Source organism: Lathamus discolor, chromosome 2 (assembly GCF_037157495.1).
Source record: "Lathamus discolor isolate bLatDis1 chromosome 2, bLatDis1.hap1, whole genome shotgun sequence".
NCBI lineage: Eukaryota > Metazoa > Chordata > Aves > Psittaciformes > Psittacidae > Lathamus > Lathamus discolor.
In genome coordinates this window covers 156105167-156123668 of record NC_088885.1, presented here as the reverse complement: position 1 = coordinate 156123668, position 18502 = coordinate 156105167, and the positions used below count along the sequence as shown (strand labels likewise).

The 18502-nt window shown below is 37.1% G+C and overlaps 1 protein-coding gene across 8 annotated transcripts in view; it reads left to right on the top strand.

Moving 5' to 3' along the window:
• Positions 1 to 18502, top strand: part of TRAPPC9 (trafficking protein particle complex subunit 9) — a 600540-nt gene that overhangs the window by 238786 nt on the left and 343252 nt on the right. For all 8 annotated transcript variants that reach the window (XM_065669014.1, XM_065669011.1, XM_065669012.1 and 5 more), the window contains one exon: positions 4203 to 4293. In XM_065669014.1, the coding sequence (XP_065525086.1) occupies positions 4203 to 4293 (91 nt within the window). The remainder of the gene's footprint in view (positions 1 to 4202; positions 4294 to 18502) is intronic.

Below are 18502 nucleotides of genomic sequence, written 5' to 3'. Positions count from 1 at the left end.
TTAAGTAGATAGATTCTACAAGGTCACACTTAACTTTGTCAGTCTGAACTTCCATTTGTCTGTGCATTTTTTAAATGAATCCTAAACTCTGGATCTTACACTTTTGTCTTTTATCAGGTTCGACTTTGAGCTAAGAATGAAAGGATATATTGACAATCCTTGTTGCAGCTGCTTTGCTTTCATTAACTTCTAAAGGCTTGTCTTAGGAAATAGGCAAACTCTTGAGTTAAGCTTTTCTCTTTTTCCTCTGAAATTTTATTAGTACACATTTTGGTTGCTTTTCATCTCCAAGGTGATGAGTTTGCTACAATATTCTGTTTGTGTTTGCGCTATAATGAGCAATTTTATATAATTGCCTGATATATAGTTAAGAGACAAAGATCAATGTTACAAAATTCTATGCTGTTTCTGTCTATTAGGAATGGTTAGGCCATACCAACTACACTAGTTTCTCTGTCAACTTAATTGATTTTTTTGCTTTGAGTCTCTTTGGCAGCAGAGTATAAACTAAATTAGATGCTTAGTGAACTCTGTGGACAAAACTTTGTATACTCATTAAAAACCTGTGTTTTGGGGAGATATTTTTAAAGCACCTTTTCTGAATCACTTGGTGCAAATCGGGCATTTACATTATGTCTGAGCCTCTTTTGCCGTATCTATAGGGCAGCCTGAATACTGCACTGAATGCCGCTAGGACTGCCACGTCTTCCTGGTGAGTAATCTGAAGACAGCAAGCTTGCACTGATCACACAATAATTTAGGTTGGAAGGAACCTCCTCAGCTCTGTTACAACACCCTGTCCTGCAACTTGTGTCTGTTGTCCCTCTTTGTATTACTGTGCTCCTCCAAGGGAAATCTGGCTCCATCTTCTCTATACCCTCTCCATATTTCTCCATAGCCTTCCTTCTCTTCTCAAGACCAAACAAACCCTGTTCTTTCAGGGTTTAATACGTTCCATGCTCCAGCTCTCTAATCATCTTGGTAACCCTCCAGGGATTTTTATCCCATATTTCAGTGTCCTGAACTGGGGAAGTCAGACTGGACACAGTAATTAAGAAGTGAAGGTATGTCATTTTTTATTAGTTGAGGTATAGGTTTGGATACTTTCTGCACTTATTCCAAGAAGCAGTTGGCTTCAGAAATCATTGGTAGCTGTATTGAATGTGAAATTTAAAAATGTGTTTTCCTTGTGAATTATAGAATTATAGAATCATTTATGTTGGAACAGACCTTTCAACTAATCAAGTCCAGACATTAACTTAGCACTGCCAAATCCTCCACTAAACCACCACACTACAAGTCTTTTAAATACCTCCAGGGCTGGTGACTCCACCAGTTCATTGGGCAGCCTGTTCCAATGCTTGACAGCCCTTTTGGGGAAGAAATTGTGCCTAATATCCAATCTAAACATCCCGTGGATCAGCTTGAGGCCATTTCCTCTTGTCCTGTCACTTGTTATTTGGGAGAAGAGACCAACCCCCACCTCACTACAACCTCCTTTCAGGTAGTTGTAGAGAGCAAGAAGGTCCCCCTTGAGCCACGTTTTCTCCAGGCTAAACCATCCCAGTTCTCTCAGCTGCTCCTGATAAGACTTGTGCTTTACCCTTTACTGGCTTTGTTGCCTTTCTTTGGACATGCTCCAGCATCTCAATGTCTTGCCTGGAGTGAGGGGCCCAAAACCAAACACAGGATTTGAGATGCAGCCTCATGCATGCGGGGGACAATCACTTCTCTACTCCTGCTGACCACAGTTACTGCTGATACAGGCCAGGGTGCTCTTGGCCTTATTGGTCACGCAGGTAAAAGCTGGCTTATGTTCAAGTGGCTGTTGATCAACACCACCAGGTCCTTTTCTTCTGAACAGCTTTCTAGCCACTCTTTCCCAATCCTGTAGCATTGCATTGGGTTGTTGTGGCCCAAATGCAGGTCCCAGCACTGAGCCTTGTTGAACTTCATCCAGTTGGCCTTGGCCCATCAATCCAGGCTGTCCAGAGCCCTCTGTAGATCCATGCGAATATATGGATCTGCTTTGATAGCATTTACCAACCATAAAGGATGGAGAATCGCCTATTTTATAGTCATTTTATAGTGGTATCTGAGACATTAAGTTTTCCATGGAGCTTTAAGCAGTAAAAATTTGCAATATTCCAGACACCAGTGCGAGCAAGTTAAGTTAGTTTAGCATTACAGTTAATGGCAGCCACTCTGTTTTAAAATGTGTTTTAAATACTGCCTTTTTATTAGTGTTTTCTCTCACTTATATTCCTTACATTAAGGATGTGCTAACAGCATTATTTATCTTTTCTTTCTATGGAGTAATCCAAATTGTGTATTCTCTGTCCTATAGTTTAGTTTATGGAAATTATTCTTTTGTGCTGGTGTCCTGGGTCGTATTTTTCAGCAGCAGCGTGTTTTGGAAGTTGTATTCTGCTGCCTTCAGTTTTCTAGTGCTTTTATTTAATGGTGTTTACAGCTTTCAGAGTCTACAGGGTTTGTGAATTCTTTATTTGTAGTCCTTTTAAGAGAAAAAAGGGGGAAAAAAAGCTATTTAAGACATTTTTCAGGGCATAATGAGAATATTAAAAATATTGTGAGAATGCTCTGCAATGTATTGATTTTCCTCTTCTATCTTCTCCTTGAGCTCTTGAGTCTCAATCACTGATTGTTAGATCTCAGGGTTTTTCTTTTACATCTCATGGAGAGCCTGTGAAATTATGTCCTGTGGTAGGAATTAGTTATCTGCAGTACTTCTTAATTTTCTTTTAGATGACACAGGTGGGAACGTACTTTTTCAGTCAGATAATGTGCCTCTCTTTCCAGAGTTGTGCAGAAAAAGGACTGATCACATTTAGGAGCTGTTTATAATAGGTATTCTTCTATTTTTTTAAATGTGTTTTTGAGGAACACGGTTCCAGTACTTTTGGAGTTGTTGGTTGAAACCTTGATCAAGCTTGTTAGGAGCTTAGGTTGTAGTTACGGTGGGGCACCACTTCTCTTACAGTTGTTTCATTTGAAGACTGTGATGTTGGGAAGGGAGTGCTTTCAAATCTCATAGAGGATCCTGCCTCTCCCTTGAGCTTTGTTCCTGTGTGATGCTCCCATTCTAGGAAAGCATGAGTTGAGCCATAAAGACAATAAAGATTTTGTCAGGGATGTTCTAGTGTAAGCACACCAAAGCTCATATGCTGTCTGTGTGTCAATGGTGGAGCTGTGCTTGCTCCACCTCTACTCCTTCCTCTCAACCTGGCTGAGAGAGGGGATTCTTGTGGTACAAAATTGTGCCAAGCCACTGAATGCAACTTTGGCCAAATAGAAGATGCTGCTGACATTTGCATGTGCTTCAAAGCCCTTTGCATTCAGTGGCTTTCTTAAGTAAGGGAATTAGGAATCCTGTTACAAATATGTGCCATCTTCATTGGTACATCACATGAAATTATTATTAATTTAAATGGATAATACTAATTTTGTGTTCCATTGGCTATTGCCTATGCTTTTATTTTAGCACCAGTGTAACCTGTTTTGAAGCCCTTCAGGAACAGAGATTCTGCTTTTCCCAGCTGTTTATTTCAGTGCTTCACTGTCCTTAGAGTGAGAACAAATTGCTAATTTTTCTCTCGTTTCAGTCTGATCTGGTTTCTGAGCTCATACAGGAGTGAGTAGAAAGGGAAGCTTGCAGGTTATGTGCGTGTGTGATTCTGGTGTGACGTTTGCCCTTGATATCGACATTGTTGCTGCATTGTCTAATGTCCCTGTACCTCCACAGAACTGGCACGGAGCCAGTATTCAAAGTTATCCTTGCCCCATTTGTTCTTTTTTCCTATTGCCCTATTAAATTTTATCCTTTTATTTTGAGATTGCGCTTACTATGTCATTTTGAACTCTGATCTTGCACCGCATCATGACAGGTTCTGCATTTTTACAGCTTCCAGACTTTTCTCCCCTTGTGTTTTACTGTGGTTCAAGTACATTTTACTGTTGCATTTTCATATTTAATGGTTCTCAGTGGAATTAAATTTTATATTCTGAAGATATCAGTTTCTCTAATTATTATTGTTAGTCAGTTCATGGGTTAATAAACCAAATCTATAACATTAACCTTTACGGAATTGCTAGCTTGCAGTTTTAATATGCAGTAATAAAAGTTGTATGTATTACATGCTCTTTTTCTCTCTGAAACAAAATTTTCCTTAATTCCAATTTACCCTTCCTTGAAGCGTGAAGGCGAAGCAAGTGTGGAAGGCGTCCTTAATCAACTGGTCCTGGAGAATCTACAGTTGGCTCCTCTCCAGTGGGGTGAGTAGTGTCAAAATCTATCGATGATCTTTTTAGAGGAGATGCTGGCTTGTAATTTTTGCATGATGAGAATAATAATGTTTTAATTTATTGACAATCTATGATACAGGATAATTTCCTGGGAATTGTATTTTCCTTGGTATATGTTACTTAGCTGAAGATAAACCTAAAATTGATATCTATTTTATTTTAAGTATCACTGTTCCATGAGAGTAAATCTGAAATCTGAGTATGCACTTTTTCCTGTAATTTGCAGTCCTTGTGTTGTATGAGAGATGGCCGCTACTTACATCTTCCCTTTCCCTGACAGTGTGTGGTTTTGAAGTAATTTCTTTAAAACATTTTCATACGGAATTGTAATATATGTTTTGGTGTATTTCTTACCATGATACATTTGCATTTGCAAATTTTTAGGTACAGAAAAGGTTGATAAGCTGTGTAGTGGAGAAGAACAGTTTCACATTTAGAATGATGTTCCAATGATGAAATATTGAACAAATTTGATTTCAAAGAGTCACAATAATGTGACTTCTGTTGAGGTTCTTATCAAGACTATTCAGAGCCTTTAGAACATGGGATGTTTTATCCCTAAAACTTCTATATCAGTTACAAGCTTCAGAAAAAGTCCCCAGTTCATCAATTTATACTCATATTTTAATTAATTTGATGACCGAGGGGAAGGCCAATTTCAAGGAACAATCGATGTTGTCTTCATTAACTGGTAAAACTAAAATCACCCCAAACTCTAGTATTTGTGTACTCTTAAATGCTTGAGGTTTTTTCAACCCATTGGACCATCATCAACCTGTATGTTAAAATCTGTAAGCATTTTGTTTATAGGTGAGACGATAAAAGTCGTAACGGTTTGAAGTTGCTTGTTGTAAACATGTGAAACTGTCTCTGAAATTTTGCTTATTTGGCCTCTGCTCCTCAGAGGATTCAAGGATTTGGTAGCACTTGCTTGTATGATTAGCCTTGGCTAAGATTGCCCCTGTCTTCATCAGTGAAACAAGTGGTTTGTGTCAGATGTGTGTTGTTGAGCTCAGACAGGTCACTTGAGAGTTATCTGAGTTCTGCAGAGTAGCATTGACCTTAAGCAGGTTTGTAACCTCGGCTCTGTGTCTGAAAATCTTCCCTTGGCACTTTTGCATTTTAGATCACATTAAGGATGAAAACCGTAGTTTCTTTCTTCTTCAGTTTCCTTGGGTTTCTTCTTTATTTTCATTTTCTTTTTAATTCCAAATTCCACTATTTTCTTAGTAAAAGAGGTTTTTATAATCATAAGATTGTATCCAGTATTCTTGTCTGAATGACGATATTCATGGGTACTCTGATGTGCTAGTTGAAAAATGTACATAGCGCTGATTCACAATGAAATCTGATTATCCGTTGAGTCGGTAATTTCTCAGGCTGTTGCTTAATTCTGTTAAATAATTCTGGTTACTTTAGTGTTCAGAATGTATGAACACCACCAACACTGCGATATTCTCTGCCTCATAACTTCAGAACCATTTGAAGCACAATCTTTTGCCTGGTTGTGTTTTAAATGTTAATTTTCTGTATTAAATAAAGAGAAAGTGCGATCCTATGGGATATCAAATACTTGGTTTTGAACAACTTATGTATATTTTCTTTTTGGAATGTTCTGGTGGTAGAAAATACTGTTTCTGATGAAATCTGCTGTATTTTTTCATGTCTAATATTTTCTCTATCTGAAAATGCTATTAACATAGTGTCTGTTTTGTATAACACAAAAAAATATGTCAAAGTAGAAGATGTAGCACTGCAGAGATTATTGAAGAGGACATTTTGATTAAATGCCTTATTCAACTTGAAAACAGCAAAAAAAAAAAAAAAATCGGAGACATTTTAGTTTAATGAGCCACAATTTCAAATATTCAGCAGTTAAATCTTTGCAAGTTGTTTTCACAGTGTTGTAGCCAGGTAGCCCTACCTGCACTCATCATGAGAAAAGCTACTGCAGTCCTTCCAGAAAGTGGTACCATGGCAATACAGGCTAATTTTGGTTTTATTAATGTGTGGGATGGAGGAAGAATTAAAAGGTTGTTTTTTTTCAGTTCAGTATGTGGGAGTAATAGGGAGTTGTTGGAACGTCTGGCTAATCAAGAGCGTGTGTTTGTGTACACTCATATTTAGACAATGTGACATACTACCTTTCGGAGTTTAAATTGACTTTTGGTGCTAGAATATATTTCCTATTCGGTTCTTATAGGCATGGAAAAGTGTTATGTGTTTCTAATCATCTAAGATGTGAGTCCTGTTTTTTCTATGGCTTTTTTCTTGGTGTTTTGATGTGATTGACCTGAACTATCTTGTAAGAATAAGCTGTTTCAGTGGTACTGATCTATCCCAAGTACCAATAATGACATAAACATATTCTTTGACTGTTAATATTTCTACTAAAAGAGAACTGTAAACTTATATATATTATAATTGATAAGGCAATAGTCTACAGATTTTATTTTCTCATCGTGCCTCATCCAATATTTTGATGTCATTGATAAGAAGGTACTTTAAAAGTGCCATAATATTGTAGTGTCAGCTAGATTATTTTCTTTTTCCTCTTGGTCATCTCACTGGTTGTAGTCACAGCCTTGCTTTGCTTTGAGTTTTGTTTTTCTGTATGCTAAGAGTAGATTGCATCTTAATGTGAACCCTTTACTACCAGCCATCACAGTAATATAATCCTTGCATATATTGGCTTGAAAAATTTGCCTTAGTTTTATGCAATAAAATTGATTCTATGATTATTCAGGATTTTTTGCTATACTGATGGTTACATTGAAAGGTTTACTGTATTATAAGTGCTCACAGTGAAACACAAATGAATATTTAACAGGGTTTCGATTAAAAAAGATTGCTGTCTCTTCTTCAAATTTATAAATGCTGGACTTCAAAATTCCTTTTTAATATGGCATATTCTTATTATATTTAATGTTACATTTCTAAAATTATAAAAGCATATTGAAATAGTTTTTCATGTAAATTTGACAATCCTGTTTTTTTATTCATGAAATGCAAGGCAAAGAGTAGAATTAAAAGTGGCACTGAAGTTTTGGTCTGAGGGTAAGAAGTCAGCTGTGAAGGCTGTCAGAGGGAAAAAACTGACTCAGTGAACACTGTTGGTTGTGATTTCATATAATTAAATGACTGGGGAAGGGAGAAGTATTTAAAACATGAGGAATCATAAAAAGGAAAATATGTCAAAGGCTAGAGTGAGAGCTCTTAATACGTTGTTAAAAGTGATTTTAAGATTTAGGACATGTCTATAAAATGAAGTTGTCTATAATGTCCGTTAGTAAATCACACGTAATTGAAAAACATAATCTTGCTCAACATCACCAAGTTCAATGTTCTTTACAAGTTAAGACATATTTTCTTTTTACTGCTGGGCAACAAACCAAGTGTAGGGATAAATGTGGTTATAAGGTGAATATATTAATATCATCAAATCAAGAAAACATTGCCTGCATAGTTTAATGAGGAGAACCAAGACTCTTCAAAGGCATCTGTCGTGCAAGTTCCGTGGTTAGATTCAAAAATGATCAGACGGAGGTATTTGTAGATGCTGGCTGTGCAGTATTTTCTCAGTCGTTATTTGATTTATGTTGCTAGGTTTTGCAAGCAAGCAGAATTCTGAGGCTGAACACTTAACAGTTTGATGGTACTCTTCTGCATTCATAGCAAAACTATCACAGGTATAAATTCTGAGCACAAAATGGGGCCATTGAACTTGAAATACACTGAGTTTGAAATGAACTGTTGATTTAACCTGGAGTAGGCTGGACTCGGGATGTTCTTACATTCAAATGGGAAGCACCTCTTGAGCAAGAGGTTCCCAGCACTTTGCATGTTTAACTTCTTTCACTGCCTGCAGCTGCAAAGTATAAACAGCTTTTCTTGATGATTGTCATATATATGAGTGATGATGTATTAGAGAAATTTGACACACAAATTCACAACTGTAGCCACCTAAAAGTGCTAAATGTTCTAATATAACAGAAAAATGCTTTTCTTTCTTTATAGAAACTAATTGAATAACTGAAAATCAATGACTATACATAAACTCTAAGGGTGGTATTTGCTGTAATATTCTAAGAAACATATATTTGTCAAGCTTCACCATGGGATAAGTCCCAAAAAAGGTTTTTCTTTTATTTCATTCACTCATTTATTTCATTCTTCTCTTCTTCCTTTATAATAAAGAAGAATTTCAAGACAGTTTGTAATGTTTAAATTAATTATGGATACCTTTTCACAATGCAGTGCATTTCATTTTCTAGTATGTGATTAAAGGGAAAACTGCTGCTGCATGCTGTCCGGATTATAAGGGTTCACACTGTATTGTGTGTCTACCTGCATCAAGTAGACATATTGTACTCAGAGAAAACTCAAACCTCATATTTGAAAGGTGTTTTTAAATTCTCCCTCACAGGTAATTGGAAACAATAGAAGAAGTATTTTGAAATGCTTTATGAGCATGTGGTTCACGACAGCTTGTTTTGGAGTTCTGTCTGGATAAGGTTCACCACAGATCTTATGGAAGCATTACTTTTAAAATGAATTATCTTAATAATCCATTGTATGTTTTAGCATCAAATCAGAATCAATTTTCACAGCTGGTATCTCTCATGGATCGTAAAATTACTGAAACTACTCACCCATTTTATTTTGCATTTTCCAATCTGACCTTAGACCATAATTAAATCTTTCCCTCCACAATATACGTGATTAACTGTTAGGGATTGTAGCAGTGTCAAATCACCGCATCCTGAACACAGACGAAAATATTTTAAAGTACCTGTCAGTAAGCAGGTGAGGAACTGATACATCTCTAAACCTGTGTTTTGGATGCTGCCTTGACACCCTGACAGCTTGTTTGTCCCCAAGGACCTAGTTAAAAAATGCCAGACATCTGCAGACATGATCACTAGTAACAGTTTTGCTTTAGTCTGGGCAGTCCTACAGTATTGCTTTTACCTCATATTTAAAATTCCAAGGCTGTCTTGCCTGTTTGTTCAAAGACTAGTTTTAATGGGGAACTGTAAGTTTTACTTTCTCTTTTCATACAGAAACCCCTCATAGGCCATCCAAGGACCATGTAGATTATATGGAGAGATGTTTGGAAATGTGGAGAGATCAGCACGGTGTATGAAGTTCTGCCCCGCAGAAAAGTGTTGAATGTTATTCTGTTCATTCATGAAACTGAAATATTCTTTCATTTCTATTTTAGAATTACAGTAGTCTGGCTATTATTGTCATTAGAAAGATGAAACCAGAAGTACTAGCCAGAAAATCTGAAGAGTAAGCTGTTCATAAGGTAGAGAACCACAGTCTGATTCATGGGAAGACTGAAATCAAGGAACAATGTGGTGGTAAATGGACTAGGCAACCAACCTTTACTATCCACTTAGAAAAATCTTCAGGTTTTTCATTTTGATTTTTAAGACACAAGAGAGGTGGGAACACTTTCATATCTCAACAGCTTGTGTGCAGGCTGTTTTGGAGGATATTTTGGCAATGTCAAACAAGCAACATGCTTTACTTACTGGGAAGTGTTAAGCGACTGGGGTAGTACATTGAAAAAATGGACTAACTTGATAAAACTAGGGCATCTGGCACATGAATAATGTTCTTGCATGTCAAAACATGCTATTGTGTGATATATTTTGAATCAGCTGTTGTTTCTAATTCCTACCAAAGCCTTGGTTACTCTGAACTGAAAGGAAAAAAAAACTTGTGGAGAAAAGGTTTTAGATATAACCAGACCAGTAGTGATTTCAAAGAAAAGATACTAAGAATATAGAAAGCATGCTAAAGTGAAAATAAATTAACAAAACCTCTTCTGAAAAGGCAGAGAGCTTGAGACAGGTTGGGTAGTGTGCCAGTGGTTACTTCTTAGCAGGTTTCTGAAAAACTGGTGGTTGAAGCTGCAGGTCCTGCATATCTAGTAAAGCAGTGAGAATAAAGTGATAAATACTAATGGAGTTGTCTAAGTATTGGTGTAGGACCAGTTTCATCAATGGAAATAATTACTGATTTTTGCTCTAAAAAGTAAGAAAAAAGAAAAACAAATATGAGGAGGAAGAATAAACTGATGAAATATGCTGATGGCTCAAAGATGAGCACCACCATCTCTCCAAAAAGAGATTAAGTAGTATATATACTACATGAAGTCACAGAATGATTTGGGGTGGAAGGGACTTTCAGATAACACCTAGTGCACACCCCTGCCATGGACAGGGACATCTAGGACACTAGATTAGGTTGAGCAAAGCCCCACCTAACCTGACCTTGAACACTTCCAAGTACATCCACAGTTTTTCTGGACAACATAATGGTATTGTATCCCTATCCTTATTGTAAAAGAATTCTTTCTTATGTCCAGTCTAAACCTACCATCTTTCAGTTTAAAGCCCCTGCCTTTTCTCCTATCACTCCTATCTTAGTTGAAGGTCTGTGTTTTTCTTATAATCTTTCAATAGGCTCAAATCACATAAATTTACCATAGTACCATAAATTAAATGGAGAAATTTAGTCCAGAACAGGTTATCTGTTCTGAGACCGGTAACACAGAAATCTGCTAGAAGTTCAGGTGTCTTAAGTAATTGGAAAACTTTTGGTCAAGAAATGAAGACTTAGTGTTGGGTTTATGCTATAGAGTTATTACACTGAATAAAATTAGATCAATTCACAAAGGCTGAGTAAATCTGTAATTTCTGTGCTTACTACTTAAACATCTACAGTCTTGCTTGTGTTAAGTCGCAGTGTCTCTGAAGTACATTTCCTTAATTTAGCAAAATCAAGAGTTGAATGATCTCCAGGAATCCATCAGAGGACTGGGTCTCAAGAAGGGGGAAATATTTCCTGAAGTAGGGCAACTTTTGGCATAAGAACATACTGAATAGTAACTGTTAATAAATAGTCTAGATTATTTTTTTTAAAAGACTTTAAGTTTTCAACACAAAATTACAGCAAAAATACTGATGGAGAGGAAGGTACCAAATAATGGGGTATAATCTGATACAGAAAGGAGAAAAACAGGACATTGCGGTAGCAGAAAAATTAACTCATTCAACCTAGATTCAGAAATATGTGCCTAATACATTCTGTTATGTTGAGTAAGTGACCTTGGTCTTAATAACTCATTTACAAACCCATTGTGGTTTTTTTGAAATAATGATAAAAAAAGGAAAAAAGCTATGCATAGTTTTCTCATTTATAGGGATGTTGCTTGTGACATTTCAGTTGGGCCTTAGCAGGGGATTGAAGAGCACCCTAATGATGATAAATTGTTGCACAGTTGCGCAAGGTACTTAATTTTGTAGGTATTGTTAGAAGTAAATTGAATAATAGATTAACTGAACATCCAAATTATTATGAAAATGGGTTACATGTTCAAAAAGAGCTGTGGAAATAATTGTAAGGAAGAAGATTGAAAAGACAAAAAGGCTGTCTTGTAAGCCAGTTGGTGAAAAATATCACTGAATCTGCAGAGAAATAGATTTTTATTCCTTTGATGGACACTGAAGATAGCATTTGAATAAAAATTTAGAAAAATATGATTCAGCTTGTGGACAATTAAAAAAAAAAAGAAAGTAGGAAAAAAGATCAGGAAATATATGTATTGACAAGAGAGGCAAGAAGGATGCTTTGATCAGGCAGGATTTTAATTGCCCAGCAATTAAACGAATTGTATACTTAAGTGTGTAGAAAATGAGAAATGGAAAATATGCTAATTGTAGTGGAGGAATATTCTGAATAGCCTATGTAGGACAGGTTCAATGTGTAATTGGTTGCGGGCAGTAAGCAAGAAGAGAGGCATTATTCCAGAATGTATGTGCTGAGCCTTTCTTATCTGGCTTCTGACATTTTTCAGCTTTTGTTTTGTTTCACTTGGAAAAATCACACATTTGCTTGGAACTGAATGCCATGAATGTTGTAAATGAAAGCAGGCTTTTCACTGACTATGTTGTACTTTGTATCAGACTGTTTTTCACTAATAAAGGGTGTCATTTGACTGTGCCATTATGTCTTCTCTGTAGGAGTGCAAATGTACTCTGTTGTAGTTTAAAGGTGGTAGTTAATCAAGTTAAGTGGAAACTTTTCCATTCAATTGTGTCTTTTACTAAAAGCAAGATCTTCCAAGTATTTGCATGTGTTCTCCCCCCACACCCTGTGTTTTGACTCCTTGGTTAAGGTCAGTGTGACCTATCATCAGTAGCAGTTCTCTAGCAAAGACATTTTGAGGGGTGGGAGGGTGGTTTGATTTTCAGTGTTCATTCTGAAGTAATCCTTTATTTTATCCAGGAATCAAAAGTGAATTAATGACATAAATCCACCTCAGGAAGCCACGTAATACTAAAATTAATAGCTTCCAATGGTCAAAACCTCAACAGTACAAGCACAGACCAGAACAGAAAGTTTTGTATGAAGAAACATAAGCTTGGACTGAAGTACTGTCTTTCATGTTATCTGTTTTTTCCATTTTAGTCTCTCTCTCTCAAAATTATCAGCTAAAAATCTAATTTTTAACATGATTTTTTTCTCTCCATTCAGTGATTTTTCGTAGGCTTTTTCTTCTACCTATTGTCCCTTTGGTAAAACAACATCAGAACTAGATTTTACTTGTGTTTTTATTTCGTACCTCAGACCTCTATATTAAGCAATCATAAACTACATTTTAAAAAGAAAGGTTGTACAGTTTTAGGCCAGCAGGAAGTTAATTTCATTTGAGTGATTTGAAGCATGATTTGATTACAAAGGAAGCCAGTCACACAGAAAATCGTTCCTAAGCTGTGATTGCGTGTGCTTATCGATCCTGTATACTCAGTAGTGAACTTAGACTTTTTTATTTTAGCATCATTTTCTTTGTTAAGCAGAAATTCGGGCTCACTTTAATATTACTTCTGATTACCTATGGATACACTAGAAAAAGTTACAGAAGGAGGACATTTTGGTTTGCATCATAAGATATAAAAGAGGAGCTGAACAGATGTGTTCTGTAGGATGGCTTTGTGCAAAAGGGCTTTTATCAAAAGATACTCGAGTTGTCTTCTGTTACTCATTACATTTTGTATAGTATATAGAGTTGTGGCTTAATAATATCAGACATGTACAGAGCTGTTACAGAACTTTCATACTGAGGTCAGACACAAGAGATGAAATACGGAAGAATTTTAATTAGAAATGTTAGTGTTATATAGAATGTGTAAAATGTCCCAGCAGTCTGGAATTACACAGAGAGAAATAATTGGTTGCCTCATGTGAAAACTTCAGGAAAGCAAAAAAGAGCAGCGGTAGCAATCCTCAATAACGAAAAGAAGTGTTAAGGGATAATTACATTTCTGTACTTTGATGAATGGTCAAGTGTCAGTTATCTGAGTGAATGATGGTGTTGGGTTGTTCGAGCCGAAGGAAAAACCCAGCTACTAAAATTTTTGGAGATCATAAATCAGAGATTTCAGAGCAGAAATGGGTGCCTCCAGCCCTGAATGATTCTCGTTGGGAGTCTTCCAACAGGGCTCCCAGCTGTAGGAGCATTTAGTAAATTGGTCTTAGTGGAACATGAAGTCTCAGAGTTGGTTTTATGCTACACATAAGTTTCTGACTCCAGCTACAGTGCTGCGGGGTGGGGGGGATCAGCAGCTCAGATCTGGCTTGGGCTTTGCCTTACTCATAGATCACACCAGTAGACTGGGTAAAACATGGCTTTGCACCTGTAAGGCAGGCTGCTTGGAGTCAGAGCCCTTGTTTGAAATGAGATGTATTTGTATTGCCTTCATTCTGCTCAGGAAATTGGGCCTATGTATAAACCGCCAAAATAGGAGTTGACTCCGCGGGAATGGGTGTACACACTGTCTTGCCTAGTGGGCTTCTTCATGGCCTTTAACTCCCAATAACTGCATCACCTCCTAATTTACTATCAAACTTTTTCCCATATATGCTTCACTTTCAGAAAGAAAACTTGCAGGTTTCTCTCACTAATGAAATAGCCAAATTGTGATAATGAGGCAGAGAAAGTTAAAAATGAGTGAGAAACAATCTAAGGTTTGAGATTTGGGTGAAAATAAGCTCAGTGAGCAGCTGTCGGTTGGAGTGAACATCCTGAACTTTGCCTGTTAAAGAGGTAAAATTACTTCTGGTTTCCTAGCGACTATAATTTTGTATAACTTGCTGGAGCAACCAGTGAGTTTTTGAACGTCTGTTCCTAATGAAGGTATTAATCAGCAATGTACTCACTTTTTGCTACTTATGAACTTTTAGTGTTAAAAGGCTGTATTTGAAGGAAGTTATTTCTGTTTATGGGTACTTAAGAATTAGTGGTTTGTATTGTCTACATATTGATTTAAATTAATCTCATAACATGGAATACACATCTTTATGCTATTTAATTCAGAAGTAGACTGCAGGAGGTGTCTCAATGTAATTTTGTTTGGAAAGCCTTTTGTAAACTTCCTGAGCTCCATCCGAGAAGCTTGCTGCGGATAGGAATTTCAAGATTAAATTTATTTGTGACTCATTTCCAGCCCTTTTGTTCTCATGTCAATATTGTTCTTTAGTTTAAATAGCTTCTCTCAGTCTCTGATGTTTGCCTTTTTTTTACTCTTGCTCTTTCTTTTGTGCACCAGTCAGGACTACCTCTAGAAGTCTTCTTGATAGCATAGGGCTATTTTATTGTATGCCCCACAATTATCTCAGTAGCTTTTGTCTGTGTCTGTTGTAAAGTGTTTTCTGTTTTCTTTGATCTTCATGACATGCTTAGATCTTCCATAGCTTTACTTCTGACACGGATCCTTAATGGTCTCTACCTGAATAAAATAAATCTGTGCTTTCATTTTCAAGTTCATTTATAGTCCTTTATGAATCAACTATTCAGTGAAATGCTAAATATTCACTATAATTTTGTTGATACATTGAGACCAACATTGTCTTTCTCACAAACACCAGTTTGAAACAGGCAATGATGGAATAAATCCAGCTTATTAAACTTTCTGGCTCATATAAATGTTACTGTATTAAGAATAATGTGAATTTTGTTGGTGTCTGGCTACCACATACTGTTCAGCAAGTTGCTGCTGTATTTCTCATGTATCTCTAGCAAGATCTTGAATGTTTAGGGTTGATAATAAAGTAATCACTCTGAGAAAATACAAAATAATTAAACCATAAAAACTTTAAGTAAATTTTGATTAAATTTCAAACTTCAGGTACTCAATGCCATGACTGATAGTATAGTAAAGCCATTATTTTACTACTAATCAAGCCTTATTTTTGACAGAGATTAATGTCATGAGGAAGCATCTGTAATATTTCTAATGTAGTACAGTTTAGTGATGTGAAATTCCCGTGTTAGGTTTCTTTCATTGCTTAAAGTCTTTCTTAGCAAACAGTAAGAAGGATGCTCCACATGACTTTGGGAGTCATTTCTCTGAGCAGCTGGAATGTTGTCGTATTTGTCAGGCCTGTGACATTCCCCTGGCAGTGCTGATGTTGCTATAGAAGATATTTTCTGAAGAAAAGGCTCCTTCCTGCTGTCATTTGCCCTGTTGCTGAGAAAACCATCCATTTGTGGCTGTAAACCCTGCACCTGGGTAGCTGTCTAGTAAGAACTGGATTGATGCCTGCAGCTCAATCACTAAATGGTCACATATACAACAGCTTTTTCCCTATTATCTAGGCTTGTATTCTGACTGACGAAGTGACATTTGTCCATCCAGGTGACTTGTATTGTCCTTATGAATGCGATAGAGTCAGTGCGTTTCTTGTAGCATCCTTTGGTGTTGCTAGCTGGAAATTCAACAGTTTTTAGGAAACCCTAAAATTCCCAGTTTAGGTTAGTTTTTATTACACAATAATTACAGTTTTCAACACATGGAAGCACAAAAACTTGGGGATCAAAGCATATGGGGTGTCCATGTCAAGATGTTGAGCACAAACCCCCCCTTGCAGCCCGGGCAGGGCCCCACGCCGCAGCGGGGGGGGATTTCCTGCAGGAGCTGCAGCCCTGCAAAGCCCCAGTGGGAGCGGGGGGGTCCCTGAAGGCTTCGTCCGGGGAAGGGCCCGCGCTGGAGCAGGGGGACGGGTGAGGAGGGAGCAGAGACCGAGGGGAACTGTGCTGGGCTGCGCGTGACCCCATCTGCACCTCTGCGCCTCGGGGAGAGGGGTTGGGAGAGAAGTGGGGACCGTGGGCTTGGGAAAGGGACAGGAAGGTGTTTTAACTTCTGGTTTAGTTTTTCTATTTTAATTGACAATAAGTTTAGTTTTCTTCCAGTTGAGTCTGTTTTGACTGTGACAGTACCTGGTAAGTGATCTCCCTATCTTTACCTCTGCCTGTGAGCTTTCTCGTCCTGTCTTCTTCCCTTGTCCTGTTGTGCAGGATAAGTAAGTGAGCAGCTGTATGGTACGTGGCTACTGAGCACAGTGGACCCATCACAAAATGCTTCTTCAGTATGTGCATATTCTCTTTCACTTACTGTCTTTTTGGGAGCTTTTAGTGCAGTTCACACAGTTCCTTAGAGCCAGTAATACTCAGAGATCTCTGCAAAAGCAGTAGATACTACGCAAAGGTAAAAAATAGTCCAGAATCACAGGAAACAAGGAATGAAAGTGAGACGATATAAGATTGTTTGCTTGTGACAAATCATTTTGGCTTTCTGGCTGTCACAGTACATAGTTTTGGTACAGGAGGTCTGTTTGGAAAGCTGTACATAATTCAGTCAAGCGAAAATGAGCAGAGGAAACAAGGACTGTGACATATAATGATACATGTCTGATAGGAGAGGCAGCTTGTAATAGAGGTTGGTGATGATAATCTGGAAGCTGTTCTTCAAAAGATGCAGTGGCAGACAATGAAATTGGTCTGTTATTTTGAGAAAGTGAAAAAATCCAACTACTTGATCATCATGCAGAGCTAACCTTCATGGGTTTCTTTCTGTTCTTGTAATAAATTGTTTTGTAGGCAATGCATTGTGTGAGATTAAGAACAGCTCTGACATACTGCATCATTCTTAATCCTTCTTGTTCCCTTTTAAAGTATTGAGAAGTATTTGCCATCAGTGCTGGCAACTTGGTAGTAATCCCGTCCTAATACTTAATTTATGGTAAAACACCACAGATGGCATTTACCTCTATCTTTCATCTGGGGTTTCAGTCTGTGGAGCTGTTTGTTTGCCATAGAGTGTGCCATAATAATCAGCAACCCTTCAGTCAAATTAAGTTGAGTTCAATGGTATGAACTCAGCAGAATAATGTTACAGGTCTAAATTTAATGAGGAAGGGACCAAAGCATTACAGAAATACAGAGATTTGATTCAGCCCAGGAACTACATTTTATTCAGGGTTTTTTGTCTGTAGATAGTGGCTAAAGTGTTGCTCCATTGGATTTTTGAAGCAGGTTGTCTGTGACTTCACTTAAATCACATTATAGTTTATTCTTCTAATTAGAAACTCACTGTATTCCATATGGGATAGTGAATGTTTCTCAGTTGCACAGATTCCAAATGTGACCCTTGATGAGTTATTTTTGTTTTGCATTAAAGTTCAAGCTAACAATATGCATAATCCCAGTGTGCCAGTCTTTTGGATACCATTGGGTAGTACTGCTGAATAGTACTATTTATACATAAACTTGAAGTAATAAAGTCTTTGAACTACCTTTGGGAAGAAACTTTAAACTGAAATACTGTAGTGTTGACTCCTGTGCTTTTCCTGACGTGCTAAAATCTAGAGAGGCTGCTATATAAAGGGCTTTTCTGAGCTCTGAGATAACACGGAAGAAGCAGGAGATGGAAGTGCAGGTTCAACTATTTTCAGAGCTAAAGTGGAATTGCCTTGAGCATTTCACTATAAATTAATCTGGCAATTAATAGCAAATTAAAACTGTCTTTATAAGCAGTGATTAGACAGCCTTTAATTGTCATTAATTCATATTCTGATGGCAAAGTGAATTTATTAAAGTTTGCAAATACTGAAGTAAACACAAGGAAATATTTTGCTCAGTAAAATTTTATTCCTGTGCGATAAAGTCTGGGTGAAAAGTCATTTGGGATTCTTCCTGTTTTGAAACAGGGATTAAAATGAATCCGAGTCATCTTGCTGTTCATTAAGTAGCTCACTTCTGCTCAATCGTAAATAATAAGTTGTTAGTGAAATTTGACTATCAGCAAGTAAGTTAATAGATACAAAT